At 49.9% G+C, this 24,193-nt stretch overlaps 1 protein-coding gene across 3 annotated transcripts in view; it reads left to right on the top strand.

Moving 5' to 3' along the window:
• The window catches only part of SMARCA2 (SWI/SNF related BAF chromatin remodeling complex subunit ATPase 2), a 1,761,756-nt gene that overhangs the window by 879,523 nt on the left and 858,040 nt on the right, over positions 1-24,193 (top strand). For all 3 annotated transcript variants that reach the window (XM_085632958.1, XM_085632957.1, XM_085632956.1), the window contains exon 24: positions 13,711-13,877. In XM_085632958.1, the coding sequence (XP_085489084.1) occupies positions 13,711-13,877 (167 nt within the window). The remainder of the gene's footprint in view (positions 1-13,710; positions 13,878-24,193) is intronic.

The following is a 24,193-nucleotide window of genomic DNA, read 5'->3' as shown; positions in this document are numbered from 1 at the left end:
TCTTTTTTCCGCGCCAGTAAGCGCAGATCCGGGAGAGCTACCCCTTTAGTCAATTTTTGACTAACTTTTTGATCCTTTTTGATCCTGTCTCGACTCCGGTGCCGGTAGGATGCCTGGTTTTAAAGCCTGTGCTGACTGTAGCCGCTTGATGTCGGTTACGGACCATCACCGCCAGTGCCTTTACTGCTTGGGCCTCGACCACGACGCGGAGTCGTGTTCGGACTGCAAGGCCCTGACCTCGAAGGCTAGACGGGAGCGGTCCCGTAAGTTTCTCGAGATTCGCCACTCGGCTCGCAGCCGACGTCATCATCGGTCGTCGGGATCCAAGTCTTCGGGTAAGTCGAAGCACTCCAAGAAGTGACACCGCTCTTCGGACTCCCCTTGCCGGTCGCGCGACTCGGCCGAGGGTCAGGGTGGTTCCACCCCCGTGGCTCCGGCGGAGCCGCAGGCGCCGCGCAAGTCCCCATACCCACCGGTCCCTGGGACTGACGCGACGCCGGCGGAAGTCAGTGCCTTCCTCTCGGCCATGAGGAGCCTGGCTCCGCCGTCGACGCCCGCTGGCGCGCCTTCGGGCCCCGCGGACCCGACTGGGCAACCTTGCCTGCCGGCGGCTCCGGCCCCGGCGCTGTCGACGGCTCCGGCCTCGACGCCGCAAGCGCCCGAGGGACCCGTTCCCGAGTCCCCGCCGACGACGGTCGACCTCGTCACGCCTCCTCCGCTGGCATCGACACCGGTACCACCTCCGACGCCGACTCCGCTCGACGTCGAGCCCCGGTTCAGCCCCGGTCCGGGCCCGGCGCCGATACGGCGTCGATGGACGCCGCGTTCGGCGCCGCTGGAGACACATTTTGTCTATCGCCCGGCTCCGATCCTTCCTCCTGCATACCAGGAATCGGATGATGGGGGCGACTGGGAGGGATCTGAGGATCCTATGGCCGTTCAGGCTCAACTGTCACAGGACTGGGCAGATGAACTGGGGGAGGCCAGTGGTCTGGATACCTCTCCGGACACTGGATTCATCTCTCCTCCGACTGTGGCTTCGGAGGAGGGTGCTGCTTTCTCTGTGGTGCTGCGCAAGGTGGCCGCAGCCCTTGGGCTCGAGCTACCTGCCGTGGCTGTGAGGACTAACGTCCTCACTGAGGTGCTTCAGTCAGCAGCAAGCTCCACTGAGCCTCTGCTGCCATTCAATGAGGCCCTCACTGACGTTCTGCAGGGCACCTGGTCCAAGCCCTCCACAGTTCCTCCTGTGGATAGGAACGTCGCCAGGCGCCACCGCCCTGCTCCGGGCGACCCCAGTTTCCTGTCCCAACACCCTACCCCCGAGAGCCTGGTTATCCAGGCCTCTACCTCCCAATCCTCCTTCCTGACCGCTCCGCCGGACCGGGATTCCAAGAGGCTGGAACAGTTCGGCAAGAAGCTGTTCTCCTCCCTTAGCTTGGGTCTGCGGTCTTTGAACACCGCCTGCCTCTTGGACCATTATTCCCACTCTCTGTGGGATACGGTGGAGGACGTGCTGCCCCTGTGTCCGGAGGAGGTCCAGACATGACTTACCCAGGCTCTGGCCGATGGGAGGGATGCAGCACGACATGCTATCCGATGTGGGCTTGACACTACGGACTCGCTGGGTAGGGCGATTTCTACCTCAGTGGCGCTTAGACGTCACGCCAGGCTGCGGTCCACGTCCTTTTCGGACGATGTCCAGAGCACCCTCATGGACATGCCCTTTGATGGAATTCGCCTTTTCGGCGAGAAAGCGGACAGTGCGCTGAATCGCTTTAAGGACTCCCGGGCTACGGGCAAGTCCTTGGGCCTCTCGGCCCTGCGGTCGCAAACTTCCGCCTTTCGCCCCTTTCGTGGCCAAGGAAGGGGTGCCTCCTCACGTGCGCCTAGCCACCAGCCGCAGAACCAACCTGCGCGCGGTCGCGGACGTGGTTTCCGCCGAGGCGGTTCTGGAGGACGACGCGGTCAGCCCACATCCACCCCGGCAGCATCCGCCTCAAAGCCTTCCTAGTCCGAGCTTTCAGGCCCATTCCACGCCAGTGGGCGGCAGAGTTAGACATCACTTGCTCCACTGGCGGTCCATCACATCGGACAGGTGGGTGCTGCAAATCGTCCGAAGGGGCTACTCCCTCCCCTTCGAGACGACCCCTCCAGCCATGCCACCGCAGCACCACCGTCTCTCGGGGGATCATTTGAATCTTCTCCACGAGGAAGTTTCGGCCCTCTTGGCCAAAGGGGCCGTCGAGCGCGTTCCGAGCCCAGAAGTAGGTCGTGGTTGTTATTCCCACTACTTTCTGGTTCCCAAGAAGGGCATGGGGGGCCTGCGCCCTATCTTGGACCTTCGGAACGTCAATGCCTTCCTCCGGAAGGAAAGGTTCAAGATGTTAACTTTGGCTCAGGTTCTAGCTGCCCTAGACCCTGGAGACTGGATGGTAGCGTTGGACTTGCAGGACGCATATTTCCACATCCCCGTCCTGCCGGCCCACCGGCGTTACCTGCGGTTCACGGTGGGCCAAGAGCACTTTCAGTTTACCGTGCTCCCCTTCGGCCTCACCAGTGCCCCTCGGGTGTTCACGAAAGTGATGGCGGTGGTCGCAGCTCATCTGCGCAGATCAGGGGTTCCAGTCTTCCCCTATCTCGACGACTGGTTGTTGAAGGCGGGCTCGCCCCAGACAGTCGTCTCCCACCTCCAGACTACGGCGGATCTCCTGCATTTGCTGGGATTTTCCATCAACGTGCCGAAGTCACACCTGAGTCCCTCTCAGAAGCTCCTCTTCATCGGAGCGGTTCTCGATTCGGCGCAGTTCCGGGTCTATCTGCCGGAACAGCGGGTCCGGGATATTCATGCCCTGATTCCCATCTTTCAGCCTCTATCCTGGGTTTCGGTCAGGCTAGTGTTGCGGCTTCTGGGGCTGATGGCCTCCTGCATCCTACTAGTGCATCACGCCAGGCGGCGCATGTGGGCTCTGCAGTGGGACCTGAAGTTTCAGTGGGCCCAGCATCACGGCAACCTGTCCGACCATGTCTTGATCTCGGAGGGCACTGCACGGCACCGGTTTCGGGGTAACACTCCTCATCATCTCTTTGGGTTTGCTTTGATCTGTACAGCAAGGCAGAGTAATTCTGAGAAATTTTCAATTTCGATTTCATTTCTCTGCATGCTTCTACACCAATCCTCACAGCTTGCGGACAAGTTAATTTAAATATTGCCACATCTTTCCAACTCCATTTTAGGAAATCCCTATTCTCCAGTGCTGATCCGCATTCCATATGGACATGTTATTCTTTACTGACCGCGATTAGGTCAAGGGCAAGAGCCTCTCCCTTCCCCAACCGGAGCATGTCGTAGTGACGGATGCGTCCCTCCTGGGATGGGGTGGCCATATGGGAGAGGCGGAGATCAGAGGCCTCTGGTCTCCGGCGGAGTCTCGTCTCCACATCAACCTGTTGGAGTTGAGAGCGATCCGACTTGCACTGAAAGCCTTCCTTCCCTCTGTCAGGGGAAGTGTCGTGCAGGTGTTCACAGACAACACCACCGCCATGTGGTATTGCAACAAACAGGGCGGGGTGGGGTCGTGGACCCTTTGTCAGGAGGCTCTGCGCCTCTGGACGTGGCTGGAACACCAGTGGTTCAACATCTGGCGGGCTCTCTGAACGCCAGAGCGGACGAACTCAGCCACCGGTGCATGATGGATCACGAATGGCGTCTGAACTCCGAAGTGGCGCAAGGTCTCTTTCAGCAGTGGGGAGAGCCTTGGTTAGATCTATTCGCCACCGAAGAGAACGCGCAATGTCAGCAGTTCTGCGTGTTGGAATTTCCAAGGCGGCACTCGCTCGGCGACGCTTTTCGTCACGAGTGGAGTTGCGGTCTGTTGTACGCCTTTCCGCCTATACCACTTCTGCCCAGAGTGCTGAAGAAGATCAGGCACGACCGGGCCCAAGTCATCTTGGTGGCTCCGGATTGGGCACGAAGGTACTGGTATCCCGAGCTACTCAGTATGTTGACCGATCCTCCGATACGTCTGCCCCTTCGGGAGGATCTTCTGTCGCAGCAGCAGGGGACGGTCCTCCACCCGAACCTGTCCAGCCTCCACCTCCATGCGTGGAGATTGAGCGGCGGCAGTTGATGCCATTTGACTTGCCTCCTGAAGTCTGTGATATCATTCTGGCAGCCAGGCGTCCCTCCACAAAGACGGTATACGCCTGCCGGTGGAACAAATTTGTGGCATGGTGCACAGCAAAGGCTGTGGATCCCCTTTCCGCCCCTCTTTCTGAGGTTCTACTGTTTCTTCTTTCTTTGGCCCGGCAGGGCTCTGCCCTGGGCACCTTGAAAGGTTATCTTGCTGCCATCTCTGCCTTCTTGCGGCTTCCTGATCAGCCTTCTCTTTTCAAGTCCCCTGTAGTTACACGCTTTCTAAAAGGCATTACTCACACGTTCCCTCCTGTCCCTTTTGTAATGCCTCAGTGGGACTTGAATCTTGTTCTCACATTTCTAATGTGTGCTCCCTTTGAGCCTCTTCATAATTGTCCTCTTCGTCTGCTGATGCTTAAGACTGCTTTTCTGGTAGCTATCACCTCGGCTAGACGGGTGAGTGAGCTCCAGGCTTTATCCTCAAAGCCTCCTTTTCTCTCTGTTCATCCGGACAAGGTTGTCCTTCGGCCTCGTCCCTCCTTTCTTCCGAAAGTGGTGACTCCATTTCATCTTGGGCAGTCTGTCACCTTGCGCACCTTCTTTCCGCCTCCGCATCCTTCCAAAGAGGAAGAGAGGCTCCACCGTCTGGACCCAAAACGTGCGCTTTCCTTTTATCTGGACCGCACAAAGCAGTTCCGGGTGGACGACTAACTTTTCGTTGGATACGTGGGTGCTAAGAAGGGGAAAGCTGTGCACAAACGGACCATCTCTCGGTGGGTCGTTTTGTGCATCAAAATTTGTTATTCCTTGGCAAAAAAGGACCCTCCTGTTGGGCTGCGCGCCCATTCTACTCAGGCCACAGCGGCTACTACTGCTTTGGGACGGGGTGTCCCTTTGCAGGACATCTGTCAGGCGGCGACGTGGGCTTCGCTACACACGTTTGCCAGGCATTATTGCCTTGACAGCCAAGTCCGGAGGGATGGCTTCTTTGGCCGTTCTGTCCTCCAGGACTTTCTGGTGTGATCTTGGTTCGCAGACCCACCACCGGGGATGGTATTGCTTGGGTATCTATTCTAAGGTGAGGAATCTAACTAACGTGTTTCTTTCAGATGAACAAGTTACTTACCTTCGGTAACGATGTATCTGTAAGAAACATTAGTTAGTTAGATTCCTCACTGACCCACCCATCCTCCCCGTTCTGCGAACTGACATCTAGGGTTAAGGTTATCCTTTTCAGGCCCCTAGATTTTATTTTTGGCACCAGTGTCGGTCTTTTGCATGGCTCTGCGTTCCTAGCGCGGAAAGCTATGTACAAGAACTGACGTCAGCGCGCGAGGGCGGCGTCTAAGTACTCCGACGACGTCATTCCGGCGCACGACGCCGACGACTGACGCGGAGCCGCAGACGACGCCTAGCGACGCGCAAGGGGTATTGCTGACGAAAAATCTTCCGGATCCAGTCTGACGCCTGGGGATATTCTACGGTGAGGAATCTAACTAACTAATGTTTCTTACAGATACATCGTTACCGAAGGTAAGTAACTTGTTCATATAGGGCCCTCCCCTAATCAATCGATCTCACCCAAATCCGAGTTTCCTGATTGTATGTCGTCTATTGAATCCTAATGGCCTTGAACTGCAAGGTTCACATAGGGGGCTTGATTAGATGTCAACAGTTGATTTGAGGGCAACATGGCAGGCTTGTTCTTCAAAACCATAGTCTGGACCCCTGGAAAACTCCTGAATTGGATAGGGGAGTCATGAGGTGGATATGAGCGTGCCTTTTGAGCCAATAGCCCAGCAACCATCGCAGGATCCTTAAGTGTCAGACTTATTGCGTTCCAGCACTCCGAGTGATTTGTTCCCCGTGTGCAGTGATTATATCTCAATTAAATATTGAAAAGCTCTTCCTACTGTGTCTAATCCAATATGATTCTTTATTCACCAGGGAATCAGTAGACTCTCTAACACAGGGTTTCCGTTTGGGGACATTCGACATATTGATTGAGCTATGGCAAATTTGGGAACTTATATTCAATGTTGGAACAATTGCTGGCTGGTAAAAGGATGGCCGGTGCTTTGAGATGATCTATTCCGGGCATCCTAACGTTTTGGTATTCAAGGTTGTATTTTTCAAGAGTTCACTAGCCGGGGGTTTCAAACAATATACTTCTTGGTTGGATACATAACCTCTGGACATACCAGGATTCCTGAAGGGAGTAATATGATTAGATCCCACCGCCACATTCCTAGAGCCTGTTTGAATGCTGTGGGCGGAATCATTGGGTGGATTGGTAAATGACTGGATTCCATCTTTAGCATTTCGCCTTTGGGCCTGGTAAGAAAATATCTTCTGGGAAGTCATGTCCCTGATCTGGTCTAGTCTTAGTTACACAAAGTTATGTCCTCCTAGATGCCAGCATTGACATTTTGTGTTAGGGTCGGTATTATTCCTCTTGGGAGCTTCAGTAAGGGTTCCATTCAAAACAGTCAACTCTTGGACCCTTGAATTTGTTGTTGAGAGGGCCGCCTTCAGATCACATATATTGTCCATTAAAGAACCAACCAATGAGACCAAGTCTTCTCATTTGTCACTCGAAACAATTGCAGTAACAGGCTTATCTATCAAAGATTGGGTATGTGAAATCAGAATTGTGGGTTCATGGGGCAAGTCTGACAGTGGTCCAAAATGATTAGAGCAATCAGATGTTTATTGTGGGTACTGGTTGAGTATCCGTTGGCTCGGCCCAGGCATCGGACTTGTAATAGTAGTTGGTTGGTCTGCAGCGTGTGGCACTACGGTATCACAAACCAGAACATTTGGGATAACAGCTGGAATGGATTCCTCAGGCTTATGGCCACCTTTTTTAAAGAAATAGGTTATCCTTGATTTGCACCCCTTCCTTCCAGGCATGTTTCGTCTTGAGTCAGCATCACCTCGACTTCCTCAATTAAATTATCGATTTCTGTCAAAGTACAATTCTCTGCATCATGCTTTTCTGTAGATTTGGATTTTTTCACTGGGCCTTTGCAAGGCTCCACAGCTTTCCTTTTCCCCATTGCTCTGTCTTAAAGATAGATTCTTACTCAATGGAATAGAAGCACTAATCATTGGAGCTCACTTTTGGAGTGGTTAGATGAGGGTCCAAGGGGGGTGGCCCAGCCCAGCCTTGGACGGCCACGGACTGAGATTGGGCCCACCCTGGACCAGGTGTTCGTTGGGGGACGTAGTCCCACCCCAGCGGCTGGAGGCAAAGTGCGGCAAAGATGTGGGCATGAAACCGCTGCCGGAGACACCACAAAAATTATTAGGGTGGATTCACTGTAATATTTGGTGCTGGAGCTTGTTTATTTCCCTATTTATTTTTAATTACATTTTAAGAGTAAAAATTCACTTTACTTCAACCATATGCAACTATGAAAAAAATGATTATATCATCACCGGAAATTTTTAACAGTGAAAGTACCATGCAAACACCTAAGTAAATTCACTTTGAATTGAATGAGGAAAAGGAAATATGCAAGGTTTTACTAAACAGAGAAATAACATTTCAGTAAAGAATAACATGTCCATATGGAATGCGGATCAGCACTGGAGAATAGGGATTTCCTAAAGTGGAGTTGGAAAGATGTGGCAATATTTAAATTAACTTGTCCGCAAGCTGTGAGGATTGGTGTAGAAGCATGCAGAGAAATGAAATCGAAATTGAAAATTTCTCAGAATTACTCTGCCTTGCTGTACAGATCAAAGCAAACCCAAAGAGATGATGAGGAGTGTTACCCCGAAACCGGTCCCAAGATGTTTGTTTCCGATCCAGAGAAGATCTGACTTGGCCGTTCGGGCTGGACTGTTACCATGAGGAACAGGGTCAAGACTGATTTGCATATGGCTGGGTCTGAACTGGGGTGGGAAAGTGGGCTAAAGGACGATGATGGATTCAACCCGGATCTGTGACTGGGGGTGAGGGTCTGAAAAGTTTCAGCGCTCCGTCCAACATCTCCTTGTGTTTGCTTTCTTCGCCCTAAGTTGGCAGGGTATGCCTAGACATGAGTCCCTTGCTCACTTTACCACTGGATTCAAACTGGCCTGTCTGAGTGGTGTTACCCCGAAACCGGTCCCAGGATGCTTGTTTCCAGTTCAGGGAAGACCTGGCTTTGCAGTTTGGGCTGGACTGTTCTCATGAGGAACAGGGTCAAGACTCATTTGCATATGGCTGGGTATGACCTGGGGTGATGAAGTGAGCTAAAGAACGATAATGGATTCAACCCAGATCTGTGACTGGGGGTGAGTGTCTGTAATGTTTCAGCGCTCCGTCCATCATCTCCTTGTGTCTGCTTTGCTGTGCAGATCAGCGTAATAATACAGCTGAGTTGCAGCTATATGAAACTGCTGAAATATGCTGTGTAGATTAGCGTAATATTCTGAAACCACACTCTCAACAGCGCAAGAGTGCACATGCTATAAGCACCCAAGCGATACATCTGTTCTGCCAGGGCCACTCCTGTAATGTGAGTAGTTGCCGGCAGGGCACAGTTGCCGAATGCTAACATCAGTAGATCAGCTGTGATAGGTTGCCAGGCAACACACGCTTGCATGGAGGCTCATCAAATCATCACTGTTGCTAGACAACATGCACGCCTCGTAACCATGCTCGCGTCAAGCCAGTATTAAACATGCGGCGAAATGTGCACAAGTGACTGATCAATGACGGAAATACACCAAATGTAGTAAAATAGTTTTTCTTTCCTCACGTGACCAGATAGGCAGGAATGCAGGAAGATCAACGTCCGATCAGTTTTCCACCGTTGCGGTATTGTAGGTTAAAGGAACGGTAATCAACGGACAGGATCAGCAAGTAGCACGTAGCAGGTACATTTGCAGGATCTGCTGTCTAGTCACTTCACTCATCGCCTTTAATGTGCAGTGAAGACTCTACACATAAGTAAAGTAGAAGTAATTTATTTCGTATAGGTAGGTAACAAGACCCGGCTGCTGGACTCTCCAACTACCAGCTGTCATTCCCCACGCAGCGCCATCTCCATCTCCTGGCTGACATGCATTAAGACCCAATTCATTCGAAATGATGCTTCAGCATTCTATAATTCCCATACACTACACTCTTGTAGACCCTTCTCTGACCCTGGGTACTTTCATTAACCAAGGGCAGCGAGAGGCTAAAAGAATGTCCATCCATATGTTATAATACATAATTTTATACCCCTATTTAGCAAAATAAGTGATTCTGCCTCCGAATGCTTTAAAGAAAGTTGAGCCATAGCACGTTTTTGGGCCTCTCGACCCCTGCCAGGCAGTTTCTCCATGGGTTTTGGCATTTTAGAAGCTACTCTGGACAATTGGGGTGCAGGCAGCACTAGGGCCCCCCACTTCAACCCCTCCAATCCTATCGTGGCCAGCGCCGGACGGGGATCAGGCAGGCAACATGCAGGTCACCAGGGGCATCAATTTTCCAAGTCTCCCTCCCCTGCGCCATTATCATCTAAGTTGCTTCAGTTTGCCCTTGGCAGCAGTGGATTAAGGTAGAATCCAACATTTTCTCCCAGGATGGCAGGATCTTATCTGACAGATGGGCCTGCTAGATCAATCAGCATGGCTATACAGTGGCATCTGTGTCATGCCCACTATCACTTCATACAACCATTTCGCCAGGTGTACAGCAGATCCCAGAGTCACCATCGCTTGGAGGGCTGTGTGTGTGAAGGGCAATCGTGTGTCTCTCCGCCCCATAGCGTTGCTTGTGTCCCCCGTACCTTAGGAACTGTCCTGGAGGTAGCTCGTGGTATTCTAGGAATTCCGCCAGTAGAAGTAATTCTCCATCCTGATAACAGTCCCTGACTGAGATCACCCCTGCCTCTTCCCATCCCCGAACCTGTCCCTGCGTGAAAGGAGGAGCCACCCCATCTGTGGTATACCTATTACTGGTAGGTCTGGCGCGTACTCTGGTATTCCCGGTGCACGCTTCGCACATCTGTCTCAGCATGCCAATGTACCTTGAGTAATATTCCACTTTTTCTAACATCCTGGTAATTAATATCCCTCGGGAGGCTTGTTTTTGAAGTGCCAGTGTCTGCAATCCCTTCCCATCTAGACATTTGGCCAGCCATTGAAGCTTTGTTGCTAAGTAGTACGCCTCGAATTCCTGTGCTCCAAGCCCCCCTCCTATTAAGAGTTGTCTTAAAGTCCTTAGCGATACCCTGTTACGTCCTCCATCCCTCACCAGGTCTCTCAGCAGGGTGTCCATGGTTTGGAACCATTTCTTCGAGATCACCACTGGGAGATTGACAAAATAATACAGTAGCCTCAGCAGCACAACCATCTTGGAGAGTGCTACTCTAGCCATAACTGAGTGTTTAAGAGAGCGCCAAAAGGACACATTTGCCCTCAATGCTCTCAAGGCTTCTCCCGGGTTCCCCTCTCATAAGTCTATTTGCTGATCAAACACCTGTACAGCTAGATATTTAAAGGAGTTTAGGGTCCACGTGAGTCCCGCCGGGAGGTCCAGTGGTCTGTCTGGTGTGGGATTCGCCGGAAATATGAGTCTTCCGGGTATTTACTTGTAGTCCTGAAAACTCTGCAAACTCCTCCAAAATACGCGTCACTTTCACTGTACCCTGTGGTCCATCCCTTAAAAATATACTAAGATGTCGTCCGCATATAGCGTTACCATATATTCTTTCCCATCAAGTACTATCCCATGTCCCCCGCCTTCCCGCCTAAGTTGTTCTGCCAATGGCTTCATCGCAAGTGCAAAGAGCAGCGGAAATAGTGGGCAACCCTGCGGTGTTCCCCTGTATATGGGGTATGGTGCAGACATACTGTTTTGCCCGTGTGTACTCTAGCCGTGGGATCTGAGTACAACAAGCGAACCCACCTCAACGATTCGTCTCCTAGACCCATTATCCTCATCACTTCTAACAAAGTCCCACCGTAAAGAATCAAAAGCCTTCTCCAAGTCTACTGCTATCACTACAGCGTCAGGGAACTTCGCCAGGTCTTTATGAAAGAGAACAGGATACAGCCTGCTTAGGTTGTTGGATGTTGAGCGTGTTGGGATAAACCTGTTTTGGTCGGTATGGACCAGTTGCTACATTTTGAGGTAGAAGTTGTGTTGCTAATACCTTGCTAAATATTTTAAAGTCAAGATTTAACATTGACAGCGATCTGAAGTCCTCTGTGCCTACCGAGTCTGTTTTGGATTTAGGCAGCGGAACCACTAGCGCCTCCCAGACGGATGTTGGAAGGTGATCCACCTTCAATGCCGCAGCATACATTTGTTCCAGTCTCGGGGCCAAAAGAGCCACAAAAGTGTAATAAAATTTGTCCGGGAGGCCATCCGGCCCGGGGGTTTCCCTCTTGCCATTTCTTTAATAGCTGCTCTAATGTCCTGAACAGTAATTGTCATTTCCATGGTCTTCTGAGCGGCCTGGTCTAGTTCTTGCAATCCCAGGCTTTCCAAATATGTTGCCATTCTTCCTGTTTGTACTTCATTCGGCTTCCCATATAACTTCACATAATATTCCCTAAATATGTCATTGATACCTTTAGGGAAGAAAATTGTCTGTCCTCCAGATTCTAAAATGCTGGGTATCGGGGACACTCAATCGATCTATAATGTGTCCTGTTATGCTGATTTACTTTGCACTTTTTCACATAATAACAATAAATATGGTTTAAATCAAACATAAAAAAGCACAGTCCAGATTTGAAAACATTTTGCGCTGTGATTGCTGTTTAGAAAGGTTGCTCATTAGTTATTGAGAAAAACAATAGCCCTCCAAAGTGAAGATCATTTCCCAAAAAGGGGTTTTGATTCAAGGTTATGATTTAGCCCACCTGGACACGGTGTGTATCTGTTCTTATCTATTCCACTGTTTGACTGTGCCTTTAAGGCCCAGTTTGTGTGATAAGGCATTGAGGAGTTTTGAAAGTACAGAGGTCCAGTGCTATAGGGGAGCAAAGGAGAAAAACATTACTTCACCTTGGTTGAGAAACCTGTATGGGAGTCAAACTGCATACTCTAGTCCTGAGCAGATAGAAATGGGCAGAAGGAAAAAAGTCTGCACTAGTTGTACTGGGATGTCTCAAGCCTTCATCTTTAGTCAGACAAAGGAAAAAAGTCTGCACTAGTTGTACTGGGATGTCGCAAGAATTCATCTTTAGTCGGACAGCTCTTGCTGGCTCATTGATACTCTAATCTCACACCACACACACAGAAGTGATCAGGGATGCATGATGGTTATGGCAAGCACTACTCATCCTCATCTATTCTGAACTAAATCATTCCCTGGAGTGTCGCTCTTTCCAACTCTGAAACGCAACTTGATCACAAAAAGCCTGGGATAGCAGGGGTATTTCTAATTTATAACCAGGCTGCAGCGGTAGTGTATAATGATCTGAGATTTGCTAGTGAGCCAATATAGAGTTTTTGCAAAAGATAAAACCAATACCACCAAAGTGGTGAAGAATCTTGTGCATGAATACAGATACTGTGGTACATATGGAGTGCACCTGTCGTGGCAGAGTTATTTTGCTGATTGTTTTCAAAAACAACAAAGTGATGGGTGACGAATGCTCTTAGTTGCAGATTAATGGTAAATTTGACTAGCACAAGTAGGTTAGTTAGTCGGGATTAGTGCTCTATATATGAATGTTCAAGTTACCAAGTAAGTTTGGCAAAATAGGTTGATAGGGGTGCTATGGAGAGAAGTGGGAGGAAGAAAGGTGTTTGGTGAAAGCCTCTCAGAGTGTGTTCTGGACTTTTCTGTGTGGTTAAGGTTGGTGAGACTGGCTTGACAAGCCAGAGGCTGGAAGATGGGGAAACTGGGAACCAAATTCTGGTCTGGCCATGGATGTCCATGCCCTCTAAATATTGCATGTTAGGCAAGTATTTCAGAATTAGATATAAACATAGGAACTAAGAACTCTCTTGTAATAACTCTTGTACCCTTAGCCCATTAGACTTTCTTTAGTTACCAGTGCCACTCGCCCTTTCTCAACTCATTCAACTGACTGATAGATTCAAAATTCAACAGTGCAAAATATTAGACATTTTAAGAGACAGCCATATTGGATTGGGAAGAGAGACCGATTGCAACTGCTTGTTGAAATACATTACTTAAATTGTATTTTAGGGAATAAAGAGGATAATACATTAAATAAAAACTCTTGCCTTCAAAATGATTGATTCACTACTAAATGGGAAGATAGATGTGAATGGGAGGGGTGAATGTCCAGCTTAATATTCAATATAAGTAATTTTTTTAAACAAAGGTTGCAATGCATCTTGCTTTCCAGTCAAATGTGTTAGTCTCTTAAATAAGATAGGTGGTTGTTATCCAGTGGCAACCTAGTTTTGACGCCAAAGGTACAGGTTGGATACTAATCATTGGGTGAAGCTGTATGTAAAAGTTAGCAAATGGAAGAAACATTTTAATGAATGACAATATTAAAGCTGTACCAAATTGTTGTTCTACTTAGCAATTTACAGCTTATGAGATAGTGAGCAGCATTGACTTTTCATGCTATGAATTGATTTTGGTGTTTTTTCCCCTATGAAACAGAGCAGACCTTTATCGAGCATCAGGAAAATTTGAACTTCTTGATCGTATCCTGCCAAAGTTGCGAGCGACCAACCACAGAGTTCTACTTTTCTGTCAGATGACATCTCTTATGACGATTATGCAGGAATATTTTGCTTTCCGTAGCTTTCCTCATCTGCGTCTTGATGGTAAGTCTGTTTTAATGAAAAATTAAAATGGCTTTTGGTCATACCCTCTTGATTTATGATTTCGCCCTGTTGTTTAACATGTTTAAATATTTAAGAATAAAGGTCTCTGTGATGCATGGAGTTATGAAAATTGCTCCTTACAGAATACATATTTCTTAAGTTGCAATAAAATAGATTTATATGAAAGTTTGTCTCCTTTGTGAGGCTAGATTTGCAAATAAAAGTTTTATTTCAGTTACATAAATCTAATTGAAAATTAGATTTAATCTCTAACCAAAGGTTGAGCATTCAGATTAGAAAATTAGAGAAAGTACTAACAATAGAAAATTGTACAGAGGTGTCTAATCCTGATTTATACCTTTCTATAGGTCACAGCTGTATTGGTTGATGAATGTTATGTTGCAATTTGAGTGACGCTACTTTTATAACACTAGGTAGGAGCATTCGATAAAGTATTATTTTTGGAATGTTTGTCATTGCTGGTGCTGGATTAATTTCCTTCTGACCCGTTCCCTGGGGTCTATGCACCCCAAGGGTCATTTAGTGTGATGTGATGGTATTTCCAGAAAAACAAGTGTAGGAATCCCTGAAGAAATTTGTTTAAAGTAATAACACTGCTTCAGAGTTCTTAAAATTGAAGTTATCTTTGTGGATGTAAGATTACTTTGGCTTGCTTGTAGCTAGCAGTTATAGTGGCAACTATGGCGTTAAGCAGTCAGTAGTGAAAAAGGCACCAGGAAAGGAGGTCATTCTTTGGGCACTGTGACTTGGCGTTCTGGTGTACCAGTGTCCGCCTTGTGTTCTATTTCCTTCTTACCTGCATACAGAACAAACAGACGCAGCGGTGAGTCTGTTACTCTGGTCCAACACACTGCATGTAGTTTGGTAAGACAGATGCCTAGCATTATGTGATCCTTTCTACTTCAAACAAGTTCACCTTTCAGGAGCTTATTGAATTTGTTGCAGCGGTGGATTTCATGCCCCTGCAATCCCATACACTAATACACCATTACATACTACTTTTCTCTATATGTTTCCTTCTTTTTGGATCTCGGGTGACTGTATATCACAATTGTTAATCTAGTCATTTTGTGACTGGAAACTAACATAATATATGCACATATGGAAGATTTATTGTCTTGTTGTTATCCTTGGTCCTAACCTAGTCTATTTTTGTTTTACATTACAGCCTTAATAAAGTCCATTGAGGATAATACAGGTGTTGGCTGTTGCTTTGTGATCACCAGGCTGTTCATCGCTGCCACCTTTGGCACATATTGGTTCTCTGAGCAACAGTACACTTCAGATATTTTCAAACAAAAACTACTATGGACATTATTACTATACAAGTTCATTGAATTTTGTGCCTTGACTTATTTGGTATTTTTGCTTTGAGTTAACTCAGCTTAATTTTTGCACGAATTAGTACTCTGGTGGTTAGCCGCATTAGGTATATTAATCCTTCCCAGCTCTGTTGTTATCGGCGTCCTTGTTACACTGTATCATGGCAGTGAGCTGCGAAAGATTATTCATTTTAGTACAGTGTGCCTTCTGCTTGCATAGATCAACTGAGGTGATATGTTGAAGGTAGTCTGGATAGGTAGAATCCAGCTGCATCTGTGCCACCACTACACCCTCTGCATGTGAAACAATAATATGTTTTAGATTTTAAGTATTCTGTGTTTCTGAACTGGTGAGATGGTCTGTTAGTGGTGGGGCAATTTCATATTATTTTATAAGAAAAATTTAAATTAAATGAATTACAAAAGTAACCCCTAAAAGTTTTTTCTTTTTTCTTTTTAGAATAATGCAGTGTTAATTCTACAAAAATACATGTTAAAATGAAATGTTCTATCCTTCTTGTGAAAGGGGAGGGATTCAGTATTTATTTTTTGGAAACATTTGTTAGAAGCCAATGGTTGAGGGAGGTCCAGATGTTAAAAGTGCAATAAAGTGTGCATTACATTATTGGTATCTCCTGTCAGATTGCTTTAAAATGTTCTGTCAGAAGACCTGTGACTATCTGGAACAATGGAAGCAAGCAACTTGGATTATGTTCTCATACCATAGAACATAAATCACATTGCCTATTATCAGATGGTGCCATGCAAAATGCATAACTTTCCATAAACTCTCTTGCACCAATTCCTTGTTGATCCACAGTTGGTTAGTTGACTTGTGGAACTTGTAATCAATCTTGCATTCTCAAATCGCAGCAGGTGTAGCACTTCTGTCATTCAGTAAAACTGAAAAGTTTGGATAGTAGAGTTTTTTGTGCGAAACCCAGTGAGGGATTCTGATTGTTTTCACCATGACGATCCTTTCCTACCCCTAAGCTTCTGGTTAGCTCATCTCTAAATACTTTCACTGGAGCCCCAGATTCGGAAATGGACCCTTACCTGTCACCTAATTAGATTTGCCACTTGTGCATATATTTCTGTAGTGTAGGCAAAAGTACTCCAACAAGTCACCACAGGGTGCTTTTGAAGTAATGTATGGGGAGGGCACCAATACCAGTATATATGGGCCTGGTACACAAAGATAAACTTAAACGTTTGTGCAAGTTTACACTTGCTGTAGTACCTTTCCTACTGTTTTGGTATTTACAAAACTACAAGGGTAATTTTACTGCTAGTAATCTTACTGGTTGTAAAAATTACACTTGTAATGTAATCTCATTGTTATCAGTGATGGCTCTGATCCTGTGCCAGAATGGGGTGCACCGCAGCACACCGATGAAGATGGTGAGACTGGCTTGCTCCCACCTCATTTTACTGATGATGCCTTATACCTTGGCTTACAAAATGCCAATGGGCTTGCTACTTCCCCTGGGACAGAGCTCAGCTCTCCACATTTGCCACCAATGGAAGAAAGCTCCTCGTCTGCAGTGGTAGTTCGGAGGGCAGCTTACATTCTGGAATTACAGCTGCCCTCTACTGAGTCTAAGACAAATGCTGTGATATATTTCACTGCCTGGGCCGGCTACATTGAAACCCTTGATTCCATTCCATGATTCCCTTCCCTTGATGGCTACATAGTTGGAACCATGTTCTTGTCTGACCACTAGCCGACAGGTGGTATAGGCCTGCACATGGTGACCCAGATTTATCACCAAGCAACACATGCTTCAACCAGTAAAGTGAATCTAAATTTGATTCCATCTGAAAGAAACACGTTAGTTAGATTCCTTACCTTAGAATATCCCCAGGCGTCAGGCTGGATCCGGAAAGATTTTTCGTCAGCAGTACCCCTGCGCGTCGGTAGGCGGCGTCTGCGGCTCCGCGTCCATCGTCGGCGCCGTGATCTTCGGGATGATGTCGTCGGAGTACTTAGACGCCGCTCTCGCGCGCTGACGTCAGTTCTTCTTTTTTCCGCGCCAGCAAGCGCTGATCCGGGAAGAGCGTACCCTTAGTAATTTTTTGACTGACTTTTTGGACATTTTGTCTATCAATTTCGAGTCGACTTCGACTCCTGGTGCCAGTAGGGATGCCTGGGTTCAAGCAGTGTGACGTTTGTCACCGACTCATGTCGGTTGCCGACCCCCACCATCGGTGTCTCGACTGTCTTGGGGCCGACCACGATGACAGGGCGTGCCTCGACTGCCGGGCCTTGACGTTGAAAGCTAAGCGGGAGCGGTCCCGCAAGCTTCTCGAGATCCGGTAGTCGGCTCCGTGCCGCTCGAGGTCCCGGTCGAGGAGGAAGTCGAGGGACCGGTCGCGGAGCCGCAGTCCTCACCGCTCGTCGGGATCCAAGTCCTCGTACTCAGGTAAGTCGAGGCATGGCAAAAAGAAATCGAAGAACACATCGCTCTTCTGACTCCCCTCGCCGGTCGCGCGACTCTGCCGAGGGCTCGGGTGGCACCACCGGAGCCGCAGGAGTCGCATCCGGCCCAACACCCTCCGGTCCCTGGGCTTCATGCGAGTCCGGGCGATTTTCAAGACTTCCTCGTGGCCATGAGGACTCTCTTCCCACCGTCTAGGTCTGCCGGCGCACCTCTGGGCCCCGCAGGTCCGGCTAGGGGTCCTAGCGAGCCGGTGGCTTCGGCCCCAGCGCCGTCGTCGACTTCGGTCCCGACGCCGCAGGCCCCCGTGGGATCCAGGCCTGGATCCCGGTCGACGCCAGTTGACCTCACGACTCCTCCGCTGGCGCCGACCCCCATGGTATCGCTCCCGGCAGCGTCCTCGTACGACGCCGTCCCTGGTTTCAGCCCCGGTCCGGGTCCGGCGTCGGAGCGGCGCCGCTCGGTGTCGTCTCCGGCGTCGATGGGTGAGCCTTTCGTCTATGACCCGGCTCTGTTATTTATGTTATGTTATGTTATGTTATGTTAAGGTGATTTCTAAAGCACACGATTACCCGAAGGTGTCCTGGCGCTGAAACACTTCTCTCAAGACAAGGCCAGGGCAGGCGGGATTATTTATCAAAAAGCCAGGTCTTTAAGTCCTTTCTGAAACTTAACAGATTCTTTGCAGTTCTCAGGTGGAATGGGAGCTCATTCCAGGCCTTTGCGGCACAGAAGTTAAAGTTTCGACCACCCCAGTGGGCTTTTTTTATTGGCGGAACAGCGATCAATTTTGCTTCTGAAGATCGAAGCGTGCGCATTGGTTTGTACCATAGGAATTGGCTTTTGAGGTGATCAGATCCCTCTCCATGCAATGCCTTGAACACCATGCATAGTGATTTGAACTGAACCCGATTTCTAACCGGGAGTCAGTGCAGTTTTTTTTATCACATTGGAGATCGAGGCAAATTTTGGGGTACCAGTAAGAAGTCTAGCCGTGGCATTTTTGAGCATCTGGAGCTTATGCAACAGCTTTTGCTGGATGTTTAAATATAAACTGTTGCAATAGTCCAGCCTTGATAAGACCAAGGCCGTGACCACTGTTTTGCGACCGTCAAGCGGTAGGAGGTTTAATACTTTTCTCACTATTCTTAAAACGTACCTTGTTTTAGAAACAACCGCATTGACCTGAGCTCCCATAGAGAGTTTCTCATCTAGCAGTATCCCCAAATGTGTAACTTTTTTTGCTGGAATGCGGAGAGACCCCATTGAAAACGGCCACCACGAAGGGGTCCAAACACTAGGGTTGTTTCCAAACAACATCACCTCGGTTTTATCCGAGTTAAGCCTCAGGCAGTTACCTGCCATCCATCGTCCAACTTCTTCCATACAAGACTGATAACGGCTATCCAGCCCGGTTTCTTTGCCAGGTAATAGTGCTACCACAATTTGTGTATCGTCTGCATACGAGGTTATCCCAAACCCGAATGCCCTAATGACTGGCGCCAAAGTTGAAACATATACCTTATGCCTGATTACCAGGACACGGATGAAGGGGAGGACTGGGAGGGGTCTGAGGACCCTCTGGCACAGCAGTGCCAGTTAAGTCAGGACTGGGCAGATGAGCTGGGGGAGGCCAGTGGTCTAGACACTTCACCTGACACTGGTTTCATCTCTCCTCTTTCCGTGGCTACGGAGGAGGGTGCTACTTATGCTGTGGTGCTGCGCAAGGCAGCCAAGGCCTTGTGCCTGGAGCTTCCTGCAGCGGCCGAGAGGACTAACCTCTTCACTGAGGTACTTCAACCGCCAGTAAGCTCTTCGGAGCCTCTGCTGCAGTTTAATGAGGCCCTCACCGATGTTCTGATGGACACTTGGTCCAAGCCCTCCACAGTCTCTCCTGTGGATCGGAACGTGGCAGGCGCCACCGCCCAGCTCCGGGCAACCCCTGCTTTCTGTCCATACACCCCACCCCAGAGAGTCTGGTTATCAAGGCCTCCACGTCCCAAACCGCCTTCCCGTCCGCACCTCCGGACCGGGAGTCCAAAAGGATGAAACAGTTTGGCAAGAAACTGTTTCCCTCACTCAGTCTTGGGTTGCGGTCCATTAATACCGCATGCCTTTTGGACCGTTACACCCACTCTCTGTGGGATACGGTGGCGGACGTGCTGCCCCAGTGTCCAGAGGAGGCCAGGACACTGCTCGCCCAGGCTCTTGCTGAGGGGCGTGATGCAGCACGGTATTCCATTAGATGTGGACTTGACACCACGGACTCGCTGGGCAGAGCGATTGCAACAACGGTGGCGATTCGTCGTCACGCCTTGCTTTGGTCCACAAACTTTTCAGGGGATGTCCAGAGCACTCTCCTGGACATGCCCTTTGATGGCCGTCGCCTTTTTGGCGACAAAGCAGATAGCATGCTGGAGCGCTTTAAGGACTCCAGGGCTAAGGCCAAGTCCTTGGGTCTGTCGGCCCAGCGCCAGCAAACTTCTGCTTTTCGCCCCTTTCGTCACCAAGGAAGGGGCTCCCCTGCACATTCGTCCAGCCACAGGCCGCAGAACCAGCCTCAACGCGGTCACGGACGTGGATTCCGCCGTGGCGGAGCAGGGGGACAGAGAGCCGGTCAGTCCACATCCGCTCCCACAGCATCTGTCTCAAAGCCTTCCTAGTCCGAGCTTTCAGGCCCATTCCACGCCAGTGGGAGGCAGAGTTCGCCATCACCTGCTCCACTGGCGTACCATCACTTCGGACAGGTGGGTGCTGCAAATCGTCCGAAGGGGCTACTCCCTCCCATTCGAGGCGACCCCTCTAGCCATGCCACCGCAGTACCACCGCATGTCGGGGATCACTTGCAAATTCTGCAGGAGGAAGTTACGGCCCTCTAGGCCAAGGGGGCCATTGAGCGGGTTCCTGGCCCAGAAGTAGGACGGGGTTGTTACTCCCACTACCTTCTGGTTCCCAAGAAGGGCAAAGGGGGCCTACGTCCTATCTTGGACCTCAGGAGCGTCAGCGCCTTCCGCCGGAAGGAGAAGTTCAAGATGCTGACATTAGCTCAGGTTCTGGCTGCCCTAGACACTGGAGACTGGATGGTAGCGTTGGACTTGCAGGACGCTTATTTCCACATCCCCGTCCTGCCGGCCCACCGGCGTTACCTACGGTTCACGGTAGGCCACAAGCACTTTCAGTTTACCGTGCTCCCCTTCGGCCTCACCAGTGCCCCTCGGGTGTTCACGAAAGTGATGGCGGTGGTCGCAGCTCATCTGCGCAGATTAGGGGTTCCAGTCTTCCCCTATCTCGACGACTGGTTGTTGAAGGCGGGCTCGCCCTGAACAGTCGTCTCCCACCTCCAGACTACGGCCGACCTCCTGCATTCGCTGTGGTTCTCCATCAACGTGCCGAAGTCACATCTGAGTCCCTCCCAGAAGCTCCTCTTCATGTGAGCGGTTCTGGACTCGGCGCAGTTTCGGTTCTATCCTCCCAAACAGTGGGTTCGGGATTTTCAGGCTCTGATTCGGATCTTTCAGCCTTTATCCCGAGTTTAGGTCAGGATGGCCCTACGGCTGCTGGGTCTGATGGCCTCCTGCATCCTGCTGGTACATCATGCCAGGTGGCGGATGCGGGCTCTGCAGTGGGACCTGAAGTTCCAGTGGGCTCAACATCAGGGCAACCTGTCTGACCACGTCCTGATCTCGGAGTGCACTGCAAGACAGTTGCAGTGGTGGCTCACGGACCGCGATTGGGTCAGTGTCAGATCCCTCTCCCTACCCCAGCCGGAGCACGTAGTGGTGACGGATGCGTCCCTCCTGGGATGGGGGAGCCACATGGGAGAGGCGGAGATCAGGGGCCTCTGGTCTTCGGCGGAGTCCCGGCTCCAGATCAAGTTATTGGAGCTGCGGGCGATTCGGCTTGCACTGAAGGCATTCCTTCCCTCTATCTGGGGAAGTGTAGTGCAAGTGTTCACGGACAACACCACCACCGCCATGTGGTATTGCATCAAACAGGGCGGGGTGGGGTCGTGGACCCTTTGTCAGGAGGCTCTGCGCCTCTGGACATAACTGGAACATCAGGGCATCACCCTGGTGGTTCAACACCTGGCAGGCTCTCTGAACGCCAGGGTGGACAAACTCGGCCATCGGTGCATGATGGATCATGAGTTCGTGAGCTCGGACGTGGCGTAAGGTCTCTTTCGGCAGTGGGGGGAGCCTTGGTTAGATCTATTCGCCACCGAAGAGAACGCGCAATGTCATCAGTTCTGCGCGTTGGAATTTCCAAGGCGGCACTCGCTCGGAGATGCTTTTCGTCGCGAGTGGAGGTGCGGTCTGTTATACGCCTTTCCGCCTATACCACTTCTGCCCAGAGTGCTAAAGAAGATCAGGCGTGACCGGGCCCAAGTCATCCTTGTGGCTCCGGATTGGGCACGATGATACTGGTATCCCGAGCTACTCAGTCTGTCAATTCATCCCCTGATTCGACTGCCTCTTCAGGAGGACCTTCTGTCGCAGCAGCAGGGGGCGGTCCTCCACCCGAACCTGTCCTGCCTCCACCTCCATGCGTGGAGATTGAGCGGCGGCAGTTGATGCCATTTGACTTGGCTCCTGAAGTCTGTGATGTCATTCTGGCAGCCCGGCGTCCCTCCACTAAAACGGTATACGCCTGCAGATACGCCTGCAGGAGGAACAAATTTGTGGCATTGTGCACAGCAAAGGCTGTGGATCCTCTGTCCGCCCCTCTTTCTGAGGTTCTCCTCTTTCTTCTTTCCCTGGTCCAGCAGGGCTCTGCTCTAGGCACCATCAAGGGATATCTTTCAGCTGTTTCAGCCTTCTTGAGGCTTCCTGATCAGCCTTCTCTTTTCGAGTCCCCTGTTGTCAATAGATTCTTGAAGGGCATTACTCACATGTTTCCTCCTGTTCCCTTTGTAATGCCTCAGTGGGACTTAAATCTGGTGTTAACTTTTCTGATGTGCGCTCCCTTTGAGCCACTTCATAACTGTCTTCTGACTCTCAAGACAGCTTTCCTGGTTGCCATCACCTCTGCCAGAAGAGTGAGTGAGATCCAGGCTCTTTCTTCTAAACCTCCTTTCCTCTCTGTCCATCAGGACAAGGTTCTTCTGAGGACTCGCCCTTCTTTTCTTCCCAAGGTGGTTACTGCCTTTCACATCGGGCAGTCCATTGTCTTACCCACCTTCTTTACCCCTCCGCATCCCTCGAAAGAGGAAGAGAGGCTCCTCCGCCGTCTGAACCCAAAACGTGCACTCTCCTTTTATCTGGATCGCACAAAACAGTTCCGGGGGGACGACCAACTCTTCGTTGGCTACGTGGGTGCTAACAAGGGGCGGGCAGTGCACAAGCGAACCATCTCTCGGTGGGTCGTTTTGTGCATTAAGGTCTGTTATTCCTTGGCTAAGAAGGATCCTCCTGTGGGGCTGAGGGCCCATTCCACTCGGGCCACAGCGGCTACTACTGCCTTGGGACGGGAAGTCCCTCTGCAGGACATTTGTCAGGCAGCTACGTGGGCCTAGCTGCACACGTTTGCTAAGCATTATTGCCTGGACAGCCAAGTCCGGAGAGACTGATTCTTTGGCCGTTCCGTTCTCCAGGACTTCCTGGTGTGATCTTGGTTCGCAGACCCAACACCGGGGTTGGTATTGCTGGGGTATCTATTCTAAGGTAAGGTAAGGAATCTAACCAACGTGTTTCTTTCAGATGCACAAGTTACTTACCTTCGGTAACGATATATCTGTAAGAAACATTAGTTAGTTAGATTCCTTACCGCCCCACCCATCCTCCCTGTTCTGCGAACCGATATCTAGGGTTAAGGTCATCCCTTTCAGGGCCCTAGTTTCATGGCACCAGAGTCGGTTTCTTGCATGGCTCTGCGTTCCTGGCGTGGAAAACTATGTACAGAACTGATATCGGCGTGCGAGGGCGACGTCTAAGTACTCCGACGTCATCCCGGCGATCACGACGCTGACGGACAAGGAGCTGCAGACGACGCCTACCGTCGGGCAGGGGTACTTCTGACGAAAAACCTTTCCGGTTCCAGCCTGACGCCTGGGGATATTCTAAGGTAAGGAATCTAACTAATGTTTGTTACAGATGTATCGTTACCGAAGGTAAGTAACTTGTGCTTCACTGCCCCTGAGTCCAAAAGGATTGCTGCCTTCGGCAAGCCATTGTTTTCTTCTGCCAGCCTGGAACTGATGTCCATAAACACAATTGAGCCGAAATATATACATGCCCTTTGTGACATGGCCAGTGAGATCTTTTTGACAGTTCCGGAGGAATTGGGGCCTTCTTGGCTTACAAGACGGGCAGGAAACAGCAAAATAAGTCATTGCTTTGGAATAGCAGTCTGTGCCAGTGTTGTGCTCTGCAGAGAAGCCTGGATGAAGTCAGCTGGATTTTCTGATGGACACACCCTTTGATAGAACTTCTCTTTCCAGAGAGAAGGGCGATGCCTCCATGGAACGCTTTAAGGATAGTTTGGGCCACAGGGCGTTTCTCCTGACATTTGACCCCTGCAAAGCAAAGTCCCCAACAGT

The sequence above is a fragment of the Triturus cristatus genome, chromosome 2_1 (assembly GCF_964204655.1).
Source record: "Triturus cristatus chromosome 2_1, aTriCri1.1, whole genome shotgun sequence".
NCBI classification, from domain to species: Eukaryota; Metazoa; Chordata; class Amphibia; order Caudata; family Salamandridae; genus Triturus; species Triturus cristatus.
Note: the sequence above shows the minus strand (reverse complement) of the source record. Positions and strands in the feature narration are given on the sequence as shown.